The sequence below is a fragment of the Anolis carolinensis genome, chromosome 6 (genome assembly GCF_035594765.1).
Source record: "Anolis carolinensis isolate JA03-04 chromosome 6, rAnoCar3.1.pri, whole genome shotgun sequence".
NCBI lineage: Eukaryota > Metazoa > Chordata > Lepidosauria > Squamata > Dactyloidae > Anolis > Anolis carolinensis.
The window spans coordinates 60422197-60435687 of record NC_085846.1 but is presented as its reverse complement, the minus strand read 5'-3'; the positions used below and the strand labels follow the sequence as shown (position 1 = coordinate 60435687).

The 13491-nt window shown below is 35.7% G+C and overlaps 1 protein-coding gene across 23 annotated transcripts in view; it reads left to right on the top strand.

The window, feature by feature from the left end:
* The window catches only part of lrrfip2 (LRR binding FLII interacting protein 2), a 66500-nt gene that overhangs the window by 43189 nt on the left and 9820 nt on the right, over positions 1–13491 (top strand). For 13 of the 23 annotated variants that reach the window (XM_062983974.1, XM_008112802.3, XM_008112803.3 and 10 more), the window contains 9 exons: positions 128–235; positions 1109–1180; positions 5580–5750; positions 7772–7864; positions 8945–9037; positions 10744–10845; positions 11054–11186; positions 11384–11433; positions 12243–12363. In XM_062983974.1, the coding sequence (XP_062840044.1) occupies positions 128–235; positions 1109–1180; positions 5580–5750; positions 7772–7864; positions 8945–9037; positions 10744–10845; positions 11054–11186; positions 11384–11433; positions 12243–12363 (943 nt within the window). The remainder of the gene's footprint in view (positions 1–127; positions 236–1108; positions 1181–5579; positions 5751–7771; positions 7865–8944; positions 9038–10743; positions 10846–11053; positions 11187–11383; positions 11434–12242; positions 12364–13491) is intronic. The other 10 variants (XM_008112804.3, XM_062983980.1, XM_062983978.1 and 7 more) reach the window with 5 other exon arrangements.

The following is a 13491-nucleotide window of genomic DNA, read 5'->3' as shown; positions in this document are numbered from 1 at the left end:
AAATCTCACTGTGAGCAGTTTTTTTTTTAAAGAAATGAAGCAATGTTATTTATATGTGGAAACATCAACTGCATGCTTTATTTGGGGGATTTTCTGCAATTTTAACACCATGGCCTTTTTTCTTTAGCCAGCATCTCGCAATTCAGCAACACCTCTTAGTGGAAATTCATCTAGACGGGGAAGTGGAGATACCAGCAGTTTGGTGGATCCTGATACCTCCTTGAGTGAATTGCGGGTGAGCATCCGTTGTTGACTGAAAATGAAAGGATATCTTCATTTATTTGCAGAGGATTACATTTCTAAGATTGCAAGACCCACTATTAATTTTGGGTTTTTGGGATTAACCCTGTAGAATGGGGTGAATGTTTAGTACACAAGTCCAAATTCTCTTAGTCATGAGAACTGTAAATTTTTAAATGGAAGCAAATTACATTGATATCTTTAGGTTTACTCCCAATTAAATGCTCATAGAATACTTTCGGAATTGTAAATTTTTAGTTTTATGTGAGATTGAATATTTATGTAATTAAAAATGTTTTGCATTCTCTGAATCTAAAAATGTCAGTGGTGCACACAGGATAAGGAATTATGTATGTTTAAAAGAAATGTTATGAGAGTATTCTTTTCTCCTAGGGAGCTTCGGTATTTAGTTTTGACAGTTTAGAACTAAGATTATTTATATTTTTAATTATTTTTCAATTTATTGATTTCATAGAATCATAGAATGACAGAATTGGAAGTTCTTTAGATATCTTTATAATTTGGCTAAAATTCTTGGTTGTTTTCCACAAAATTGCAGATTTCTAATGACGATTATCCTTAAGAAAGAAGCAGAACAGTAATTATGCTGTATTCTGCTAGCTTAGAATGAACTACACTTGTGGAAAGATTCTTGTTCACAAGAGTCACATACAGTAATTTTGGCCACTGATTTAGTTTTATATCACTCAGAGAATTAGAAACCCACGTACTATAGTCAACTGCACAAAGAAGAAAAACGAGTTAACGTTTCCCAAGTAAAACACACGCAAGCTAAATTCCTCTTTAATAGACATAAAAAGATTTTCTGTGGTGTTCTTATGCAGTGGTTCATTCCTATGTCCTACAGGATATCTATGATCTTAAGGACCAGATACAAGATGTAGAGGGGAGATACATGCAGGGACTTAAAGAACTAAAGGTATCAGGGTTTATCCTCAGTATGCATGATAATGATAATACATGGTAATGGAGCTTTTGGCAGTGTCATTAACCCAGCTTTACTAACATATCACTTTTTTTAAGCATGTGCCTAACCTAATCACCCAATGGGTCATAATGAATTTAGATATCTGCTAATGAACTTTCTGTGATGCTTAGAAGTAATAATTATGACAGAGCACAGTAAAGTATATTTAATCTAGAGCATATTTCATTAGCACAAATGGTATAAACAATGTTGGTGCTTTTCTGTGGTTATTAAAGATGAATAGTAGCAACTAGATATTAATGAACAGAAACAGTTGAGTTTGGAATGATAGTAAACATAGGCCAAAAATCAGTTTGTTTCAGGAAACATTTAGTTAAACTATCCTTGTAACCACGTAGTTTTCAATTGTGCCATCTATTATGTAAGTATTTAGGGTGCTCTCCTTTGTGCAGTTTCTTTTTTCAAAGGTCAGTTCTAAGCATCTTCTTACCACGTTGAGTCCCCTCCAGGGTGAGAAAGGCGAGGTAATAGTATTGTAAATAAATATTGTAAATAAATAAATATTCTAAAGATTTTTGATAACTGGTAGGCTCAAGTCAAATTACTTATTTACATTAGCTTCTGTAGAGCCAAGAATAAATTTTGCCTGACTCTGTGAAACTTACTTAGAGAAGATTGGATTTCCTTCTTATAGCAACCTGACCTTGGTTACCATAATAAGGTCTTATTTATGTAACTTTAGATATTAGGAACTTCTTAGCCAGAGAATGGCAAAAGAAGATACGGGGATTGACTGTGATGTTTCAAGCTACCCAAATGATAAAATAACAAAAATTACTCAGGAAACGAATCCCTGGACAGTTTGAAGTTTCCCCTTATATCTTATATAGAGCAGTTACTACTCAGTGTGATGCTTCCATATAGCTATGTAATGTCCACTTATCAGTTCTTCACTTTAATCTGAAGAGGAAATGATCTCAATTTATCCCTCTATTACTTTGTACTTCTATCTTCATTGATTAATGGTGCATAAGTTGTTTCCTCTCAGTTCAGTAATTCTTTGCATGTTAACTCTTAATTAATTTTTAGTTTCTTTTACTTACTCTTTATGGTTGCTGTGATGTGCTTTTGGACTGTTTATAACATTTAAACTGTTTGTGCCTTGTAGTACCCCCTTCTTAAAATGAAAACACAAAGAGCAACTAAGAAATATTCAGCATTTCTTCTGTTTTGTTCATAATGAATACCGATTTGCCGAAACTCTGACAAATCTCTTTTGTTGGACTTCGTTTTTAAATCTATCAACCTTCACAACCTTTTTTTGTCTTATTTGCCTTCCATTTGCATTCTTCTCTGCCATTTGTTAAGTAATCATGAATCAAATAGGACATCACTACTGGATACACCCATTTCATAATTATAGTGTGTAGCTAGTTATACCGGTGGCGAAGTGCGTTAAAGCACTGAGCTGGAGATCGAAAGGTCCCAGGTTCAAACCTCGGGAGCGGTGTGAGCGGCCGCTGTTAGCTCCAGCTGCTGCCAACCTAGCAGTTCAAAAATTTGTCAATGTGAGTAGATCAATAGGTACCGCTCCGGCGGGAAGGTAACGGTGCTCCATGCAGTCATGCCGGCCACATGACCTTGGAGGTGTCTACGGACAACGCCGGCTCTTCGGCTTAGAAATGGAGATGAGCACCAATCCCCAGAGTCAGACATGACTGGACTTAACGTCAGGGGAAACCTTTACCTTTACCTAGCTAGTTACCTTGCAAAAGGAGCATGTTGTTGCTATATCACGCTCCTTTCCCACAGTGTGCTCTTGTCTCTTGCAGAAAAATACTTTGGGGCAGGACATGTCTTGCACTGCATCATTTCTTCTATCAAATTATGTTTGGAAGCGAAGCTAAGACTTCAGCAGGCCACCATACACTAATGCTCTGTACTTTTCAGGAACTTAATCATGTAAATATAATGTGCAGTTTAAAAAATAAAGCCAGTCTTATGAAATTGGCCTTTTTATTTATCAGCTCCAAAAATGTTGGCTAGTTTTTGTTTTCAGAAAATAAATTCATTTGTAATATATTTTTTGTGTATATTACAAGACAATGCATCCCGTTCTTCCTAGAAGTATTTTCTTTCAGGGCTTAAGCTAAATTAGAGCAGAGGACTTATATATAAATCAAGCTTCAAGGGATGGGGAAAATGATAAAGAGCATCCTCTCGAGGGACCTTTTCTCAATTATACTAATATTACTAAAAGTCTTCTAGGCCCAAACCAATTATGTTATGGGGATGGAGAGCATGTGATACCCGATCGAAAAAGCCATACCTCCAGTTAAGTTCCTTACTCCATGATATTTGTTACAACTACTATAGTCAGTTTGTTAATCATGACTTTTTAAAATAATACTGATGTTTAATTCTTTTTTTTAATTGTTGCAAAAGAAGATTTCAAATGAATCTATTTTTAAATCATTGTAAACTACCTTAAGGATCCCACTTTGGAGGAAAGGCATGGATAAATTAAAAATAGACAAATACTTTAGCAGTTAATGGCTTTTTTGGGTCACTTTCCCCTAATTTAATTTCTTCCTTTCCCTTTTTGTTAAGGGCATTTTAACTGATACCCAAACATTTGATCTTTCGAGTTGATAGACTTTGAAAGCACAAGAGGGAATAGGCTAAATTTAATGAAGACAGAGCTATCTATATGTACGACCTGTCCATGTGGTTAGAAATTGACTCACACAAATGGGTTATTTGCACCTATGCAGCTCATTGTCCAAAACCTTCTATAGCTATTATGTAAGAGTTTTGGCAAGAACTTCGCTTCTACTGGTGCTTATAACTAGCACAGTTTCCGCTTCATCACTCAATGCCATTTCGTCTGCCTCAGCATGATCATCCAAGGAACTGTTACTGAGTGTTACTACTGAGTGTCACTCTGGTCCCTTTCTTTACATGATCATTTTGTCCTCAATTGAATGCCTGGATACAATCCATGTCAACTCTAATTCCTATAATACTGTGTGTGTGTGCCCTTCTTCTTTACTTTTTCTTTTTGGCTCAGCAGTTATTAACATTGTATAAGAATTCAAGTGTCTATCAGGCAAATCAAATATCATTTTAAAAAATATCATCAACTTGTGCATTTGTTACAGGGCACAGCCAGTACTTTATTTTTATGTAGCCCCAGTTTTGCTTCTAAATTAATGAACATTCAGCCACTTCAAATTTGTGATGGAGCAAATATATTCCTATGAAGAAGACAAAAACAAACAAAAACAGTGGATTTTGTTTCTTGATTATAGAATTATTTTTATTATAAAACAATGTGTTTAAATGTCTAATTTGTATTACTTAATCTCAAAATGTATTACAGTGTTTGCACTGAAAGCAAACCCTTCCACTTACTAGAGCAGTGGTTATCAACCTGGGGTCCCCAGATGTTTTTGGCCTACAACTAACAGAAATCCCATCCAGTTTACCAGCTGTTAGGATTTCTGGGAGTCGAAGGCCAAAAACATCTGGGGACCTCCAGGTTGAGAACCAGTGTACTAGAGGATACTAAAGGAAACTTGTGCATCCTGTATGAAGTGGAAGAGAGGACCATATTTTCGTCTCGATTTCAGTCTATTAAATCTGGTTGTTGTTGTAGTCATTTATTTTCTGCCTTTCCCACAATAATGGTTTTCAGGGTATCTTACAATTTAATAACACCAGTACAGATTAAAAACCTACAAAAATATCAATATAAATTATGATTTAAAGTTATTTTAAAAGAATTATGTAACCTGTATAATATTACAAAAATTAAATGTAGTAAAAATAAATAAAAACCAACAAAATAGCACAGCACACCATTAAAAGTTCTTTATAGTCAATTTTTAAAAGCTTAACGGAATAGGAATGTTTTTACTTCATAGCAAAGGAGAACACAGAGACAGCCATCCTAGTTCCTTTAAGGAGGGAGTTCCAAAATCTGGGAGGAGCCATTAAAAAAACCCTCTCTCTTCTTTCAAAAATGCTTGTACTTTAAAATATTTGTTACTCTTTTTTTTAAAAAAGGAATCCTTTTAGTTCTTGTTGCAACAGACTAACAGGACTGCTTCTCTGAAATTATTTTTCTTTGGGTGTTCTTCCAGAGCTATGTTGCTTGGTTTGCTTAACAATAGAATAACATAGTATTAAATAAACTCTTGGAAATAACAGACTTAGTGATAGTGAAAGTATTTTTGAATTTGTGAATACATTCATTTTAATTTTAATATACATATATCATCATTTTAAAAAAATCAGTTAACACTGTCCATTTTGCCATGTTGTCATGTGTGTTATTGTTAACTCTTTGAGTAGTCTTAATGATACCAATTATCAAATATATATCTAGGAATCGCTTGCTGAAGTTGAAGAAAAATACAAGAAAGCAATGGTTTCTAATGCCCAGCTAGATAACGAGAAGAACAATTTGATATATCAAGTAGATACTCTAAAGGATGTAATTGAAGAAAGAGAAGAACAGTTAGCAGAATACTACAGGGAAAATGAAGAAAAATCAAAGGTACCAAATTTTATGTTGATGGTTATAATAATGGAGGCTAACTGTTCCCTGTGAATAGCTGGACATAAAAATATCTGTATTTAGTTAAACAATATACGTAAGATATTTTAATGAAAATGATGTAGAAATGTTATGATTAGTCACAACAGTAATTCTTAGGACAGCTTAATCCCCCCCACCTCTCCCCAGGCAAATTTAGAGTCAGAAATACTTTAAATTCAGTAATTTGCAGATCTATAGGCATGTTTATACCTTTGTTTGGTATCATGTAGATTATTAAATGGTAGTCAAGATTGTCTATTTTGCTTTCACAGGTGAATAATTACATTACTTTTTAAATGTTTTTAACAGTTTTAAATCCTGCTAGTTTTTACTTCAGAGTAATTTATTAAATCAGTTTGTAGTAGTGTTGGCCTTCCTCTTTCACAGGGTCTAGGGGTGCAACCCCAGTCAAAAAAGAGATCATATCTCCAGGACCCTATCTTGGGGTTATCGAGTGAATGTGGGAGATGGCAGTGGTCATCGCCATACTGTTATTGTTTTTGTTATTACTATTATTTGTACTATTTTTACTCTGCCTTTCTCCCCATGGAGACTCAAGGGAGCTTACAATAACGTGACACAACCCAATATATTTAAAACATGGGGGAAAACAACTTAATATTTGTGTTATGGATATGAGTTAAAACACAGTCAAGCTACAATAAAATACTTGTACTATTAAAATTACTTTAAAAACTAAATATGCTCCCCAATTTCCACCCACATCCTCCCTAGCAGTGTGGCCCCATTCCCCCCAAATGCCTGATGGCAAAGAAGCGCTTTAACTTCTTGCAAAAGGCAAGCAGGGATGGGGCTAACCTGGTGTTTCTTAAGAGAGAGTTCCAAAGTCTGGGAGCAGCCACCGAAAAAGCCCTCTTGTGCTTCCACCAAACGCGCTTGAATGGGTGGTGTGATAGAGAGAAGGTCCTCCCCAGTAGATTGTAGATGTTTACCAGGTTCATAGAAAGAGACACAGTCCTTCAGATAAACTGGACCCAAGCTATTAGTGTCATTGGTGTTGAGTGAATGAAATAGACACATGTGGCATGCAATGTCCAGAGGAACACTTTTAACTGTTTTAATTGTATTTTAAGGTTTTATTTTATTGGTGGTTTTTGTACTCTGTTTTTAAAGGCATTGAATTGTTGCCATGTTGTGAAGCCTCCTTGAGTCCCCTCCGGGATTGAGAAAGGCGGGGTAAAAGTACCACAAATAAATAAATAAATAAAAGGAGGAAAAGCAGACCTGCACACCTCTGTCACCTCAGCTGCTCTGCCAGTTCCTGGCCTGTGGGATGTTTGCTCTTCCTCGTCTTCTTGGTATTGCATGAGCCTTTTTCACTGATGATACCATTAACTTGGCTGTGTTAGCTGATGAGGCTGGGTGGCACAGTCACTGTGGCCACCTTCCCTGTCTCCTTCCCTTTGCTGTGTTCACAAACTTCACATGCTCCCTGACGATGGGAGAAAGAGGCAGAGGGTCAACATGAGTGTGTGGAGAAAGACAGGAAGTAAGATGATGGATGAGCAGAGAAAAACGTAGAGGATTATGATCAGGTGGGGATAGAAAGATGGGAAGCAAATGGACGGGTAGAGAAAAAGTCAGAAAATCCTTCAAAGGTTGTTAAGTGATCTACAATGCGTTTTACAAAAATTGACAGGTATTTTTCATGTGCTTTAAAGCTAGGAACATCACAAAGTGACTGAATGTTTACAATGAAAATACAGCTGGCTTTGTCGTGAAATTAGACCATTCCTGCAGAAGTGAGCTATGAGGTGGTGTTGGGAAGTGGCCAGAACACCTAAATCAAGCTGATATCTATCTGAGCTAGTCTTATTTTGCTGAAGGCCAAGGGACACAAATTAAGAACCAAAAATATGATGTTCATGTCAAGTTTGTTTTTAAATCTCATGTTGTTTAGGCTAAGTGTATTGTTAAAATTCAGCTTGAACTGCTTTGTTGATATTTGTTTGATACAGGAATTGGAAAGACAAAAACACTCGTGCACTGTTCTGCAGCATAAAGTCAATGAACTTAAGGAGGGTATTCGCCAAAGAGATGAATTAATTGAGGTACATATTCATGTTTTACAATAATTTGAATTAAAACATATTATTTTGGTGTACAAATCAACATGCATGATACATGCTGTATATGCAGCAGGCCTTCATATTACACGAGAGATCCATTCCAAGACCCTTTCTATAACATGATTTCCATATAATCTGGGACCCAATTTTTCTTTCCTGAAATTAATGATGTCTTGTGCCTCCAGTCAAAGCATATTGTAGAATCCTTCCAGTTTAATTCAGGCAGCAATCTCATGTGTTTTATTGGAGAAATCTCCTTGGATTGAAATCCAGAATTTAGGTTCATTCTCTTCAGTAAAGGCAAAGCCTGTAGATTCCCTGTTATTAACAAAATGACCTTTTTTCATTCTAAGCAAGATTATATATAAACCCTCCTCGCCTATCTTCATATATTTAAACTTTGGGGAGAAGGAAAAGTAGTAAAATTATTTTTGTTCAGCATGGTAAGTCTCCACGTGTAGAGAGTTCTCAGTGTAAACCTCAGTGAACCAGTTACGATTTACTTTCTAAAGAAGTATCACCCAAGAAGGATTGTAGCAAATGCCACTTTTGGCACTTGAGAACTTGTGAAAAGAGAGTATGTTTTTTCCTTCTTCATCAATTCAGTGTTTGAACCATGACAAACAGAAATGCCCAGCTCACCATCTTTCAATATCACTTTTAGTTTTGTACACTTTTCTGTTAAGATGGTGGTAGTGAATATGAAGCTGTAAATGTAAGCTAATAAAGGGCATTAGTATTATTCCAGGAATCATTTCAGTAAGTGGTTACATAACTTTATATGTATGCACCTTCAAGTTGCCTGTTGCCTTATGGCAACTCCATGGGATCTTTTTATAATTCACTGGAATTATAAAATTATAATTCACTAAAATATGACTTACTCTATTCTATTTAGGGTGTTTAAGGAAAGGGGGAAAAAATCTCTTACGAATAAGCCTTTATTCATAACTTTCACCTTTTGTGTTCCTTTGACTTATCTGCTCACTTTATTCTGTCTTTTTGCAGTTTTCTTTACCTGTCTTTCTTCTTCTTTTATTCTCTTCCCTGTGTTTACTGCAGGAGAACCAACGCTTGCAGCAGAAAATAGAATCTGTAACCAAAGAGGTGTTTGACCTCCAGGAGACAGTTAATTGGAAAGATAAAAAAATTGGGGTATGAGATTAATTCTGGAGGTGAAGAGTGACTTAAGCAAGACTACTATAAAAGTTAGAAATCTTTGTAGTTTCTGGGTAAAATTGGGAATTGCAGATAGGAATCTTAATATAACAAGTTAAACTTAGCCTGTTAGTTTCTTGACTGAATTTCTTTCTCAATATTAGAGAGTGAGTAAAAATGGCATTCAGTATGAATCATGCATCAGCACATTGTAAACAAAATAATGATATATATGAGCATTGAAATGACTGTTCCATTTATACTGATAGATACCAGCATTGATATTTTGGATTTCAGTATTAGTTCTATCAAATAAGTTTTATTCACTAAGTAAAAATTAATAATTTTGAAGGGAGATGTCATTTTTGTCTGTAGACTTAGGTACCACCCTCAAAAGCATTTCGGGTCAAGAGAGAAGAGACAAGTTTTGGCTCATTAGAATCAGTTGGATCAAACAGGGGTCACTAAATATTTATTGATTTCAGTGAGACTGTGAATCCATTTAAGAAGGGGAAAACCTGCAGAGCCCACTTATACACTTGTGAAGGGTATGAATGGTGACACACCCTTAGTCTAGTTTCAGATATTTAAGAGTGGTACAGCTTGTTAACAGTATAAATTTTGGTTTGCAACAGAACACAGTGTTTTAGGGCATGTTCAGAGTACTATACTTCAAGTAGTTTTAGTTTCTCCGAGAGTGGAATCAAGGGTCAGGCATCCCCTCTTCTCTGTGTAATAAACTGTTCAAAACAAAATCCCATAAATATAATGCTTTGCCATTAAATATACAGTACCTTGGCTTTTACTTTCCATGTCAGGGAAGATCCTATGTTCAAGACAGTGAGAGAATATGTAGAGAGGGGGGGATTTTTACCCCACTTCTCAACCAAAAAGGCACCCAGAGCGCCTTACAAAATGTTAATTTGCCCTCAGGCTTACAATGTACATAAGTTCAATAGATATTAAATAAGACTTGCAGGCTGCCTCCTTCCCATTCAATGGCCACTGGAAGTTTGTACATATCATTTCGAACTGCACTTTCAGAAAGGAGTTGAAGACACACAGCAATATATAATTTATGTAGATTGTTAAACTAGATAGCAAGTTATTGAGACTTTTTATAAATGGCACTATCACTGGTACTTCATTATATTGTTAGGCTCATTGATCTCTTTGGTGGGCAGAAAGCCTGTCACTATTTTACAAATATTATCCTACAATTGTATTCATAATTTCGAAAGCAATTTACTGAAGTGTGTGTGCTGTCAAAGTTTCCTGTTGACTTGTGTCGGCCCCATTAATTTTTTGAGGTTTTCTTGTGCAAAGAGTAGAGTTGGTTTTACTAGTTCCTTCCTCTGAAATATAGCCTTTAGCACTTGGTTTTCCTTAGCCATCTCTCATCCACATACTAACTATGCTTAGCTTCCAAGCTTAGATAGTATCTGGTGCCTTTAAGGTATTTAGTCCCCCAAGTTTAATGAATTGGAGAGGCTGAATGTTTGCCAGATATATGGTAACTGTGGGTTGTTTGTGCCACACTTGAACTACTGTGGCAAACACAGGACTTTGTAAACCTCAATTTTCATCTTTTAACTTCACTTTTTGCTCATTTGATTATCTTTCATTTGCAAAAAGAATCTTGCTTATCTATTATACATTCTTTCTCTATGCTGTTTTCTTTGCGCATACCTGCCTGTATCCAGGCTCTAGAGAGACAAAAAGAGTACTTTGACTGCATTAGGATTGAGCGAGATGAGCTCAGAGATGAGCTGGCTGACCTCAAGGAAACAATGAAGACAGGAGAGGTATGTTAGCAGCAATAGCATGTAACAATTGTAGATTGGAGACATGAAGCATATAATAATAGTAGATTGGAGGATGATGTAATCAAGAGTGAAATACCATTTCTTTTTACCAAAACATGAACAGTGATGTTATTATTCTTTGTTGTGCCAATGTCAGTTAAACTGAACTCTCTCTTAGGTAATATTAATCTTGCTTTTCCTTTTGCAGAAACATGGATTAGTTATAATCCCTGATGGCACTCCAAATGGGGATGTCAACCATGAACCACTAGTTGGGTCAATAACAGTTGTTTCACAGGAAGCTGCCCAGGTCTTGGAATCAGCAGGGGAAGGACCACTAGGTAAACATGAGTAAATTTGGATTTCAGTGTGTATAGGTAAATATTAGTTACATGAGACCTGGATAGGAGCAGTTTTACTTATCTTTGGATGTACCACAGAGATTTGTTCTTTGTGATTTTTCATAACTCAAGCTAAAGTGCATTAAAATGTTTTGCTGTATGAAGAGTTGATTTTTATTTTTTTTATTTTTAAACAGATATTAGGCTAAGAAAACTTGCAGGAGAAAAGGAAGAATTGTTGTCACAGGTAACACATACACATGCCCTCTCCCCAACAGTGTAATAAGGAATGTTGAAGCCTATACTAGGGATCTTAACAACAACAATAACAAACTTTTTTAATTGGTTAAGGTATAAATCTAATGAAGGGCAAAAGGAAGAGGGGATGGCAGTTGGGAAGGGGATTAAGACCAGCAGATACTAGTTAAAAATGTATCTGTTCCAACTTGCATACAAATTGATCAAACCTACAGAACCCTATCGTGTTCATAACTTGGGGACTGCCTGTATAATGCCCTGTTGATTATAAGGGGTGCCTAAATTTGTGCTTTATAAAAAAAAGATTTGTTATTAAATGTTATGTGCCCCCGGAAAAAGCTGACAGGCAAGGGAAAGCCTGAGGTACTGGCCTCCTTCATAAGACCTTCAAACACGAGGGGGAGGTTTTGAAGGCCTGATGAAGGAGGCCAGTTGGGAAGCTACCAGTCTGATGGAGCCTCAGCCTGACGGGGGTGCGGTGCATCCTTCCAACTGGCCTCCTTCACCAGGCCTTCAAAACCTCCCCCTTGACTTTGAAGGCCTCATGAATGAGGACAGTTGAGAACCATGACCAGCCGTAGTTTGGCAGGAGGTTGCAGCTTCGGTCTGACATAGGGTTACAGGCAGGTTTATATGCCCGATTCTAATGTGCCATTGAATATAATGCACCCTTCAATTTTGCCTGTGTTATTTAGTCTAAAAGATGCACACTTGACTCGTGTGATTATAGGCACTATTCATTATTAGATGTAGCAGTGGTCTGCTTGCAACGTTAATTTAAAATTATGTTTATTTCAGATTAAAAAATTGAAATTCCAGTTGGAAGAGGAACAGCAGAAAGCCTCTAGAAATGATGGCACAAGTACTGATTTGACAGGATTAGAAAACGGCTCTGATTTGCAGCTCATTGAAATGCAGAGTAAGTATACAGTCTGCAGTTATAATTGCAGGGTTTAAATTCTGGATTCAAATTATAGTTTTCATTGAAAGTATAGCTTTGTTTTAGTTTTCAGGATGCAAAGTATATTTTGTAATTATTTGTCAGATCTATTAAAGTAATGTTTCTCCAGCCAGAGAATGAAGAGTTGCTATTTACTGTGAATGTTCGTACTTCAGTAACAAGAGGAACAATCCACCCCTGCTAAATGGGTGGCTGCAAAAACAAAAGCAACTGTTAAATGAGAAGTTAGCATTGTAGGTTCATTAGGTAGAATGTTAGTGGTTTAGAATGGTAACAGGTAGTTTGCAGATGTTTTGTACCATCTAATGTATTTATGCCATAAAGCTTCATGTGGCAATAACTACATCACATTATACTTGTCTAAGGTCATAATACATGAGAGTGTTAGCTTCAGATATGACTGAGTGTAATTTTTGCCTGCTGTATCTATGCAGTCTTCATATGAAGTAGTCATTGGAACCTAGTGAAGTTGTATACTTTTGGAAAGCTGCACTGCAAGTTTAATAAAATTAACTGTTGCAATTACTGTATATACTCGAGTATAAGTCTAGTTTTTCAGCCCTTTTTTAGGACTAAAAAAGCCCCCCTTGGCTTATACTCGGGTGAGGATCCTGGTTGGCTTATATTTGGGTCAGCTTATACTCGAGAATATATGGTACATTTATTATTTTTCTCTATTATTATTATTACATTTATTTTATTCTATTTTATTATTATAATATTATATTATTATATTATTACATTTATTTTACTCTATTATTATTATTATTATTACATTCTATTCTATTTATTATTACATGTATTATTTTACTCTATTATTATTAAAAGGATACATAAGCACATTTACATTGAAGTAGATGAGAATAATTATTTGATCAGAGTTGGACAGTCTTATCTTAAATTTGAGCTTTATGTAAATATTCAAAAACATTTAACCTACTGATGCCCCAATTAATGCAATTTTTTTATTTTATTTCTGAAATTTCCCACCCTCGGCTTATACTTGAGTCAATGATTTCCCAGTTTTTTTGTGGTAAAATTAGATGCCTCGGCTTATATTTGGATTGGCTATCGTCTCGCAGAGTC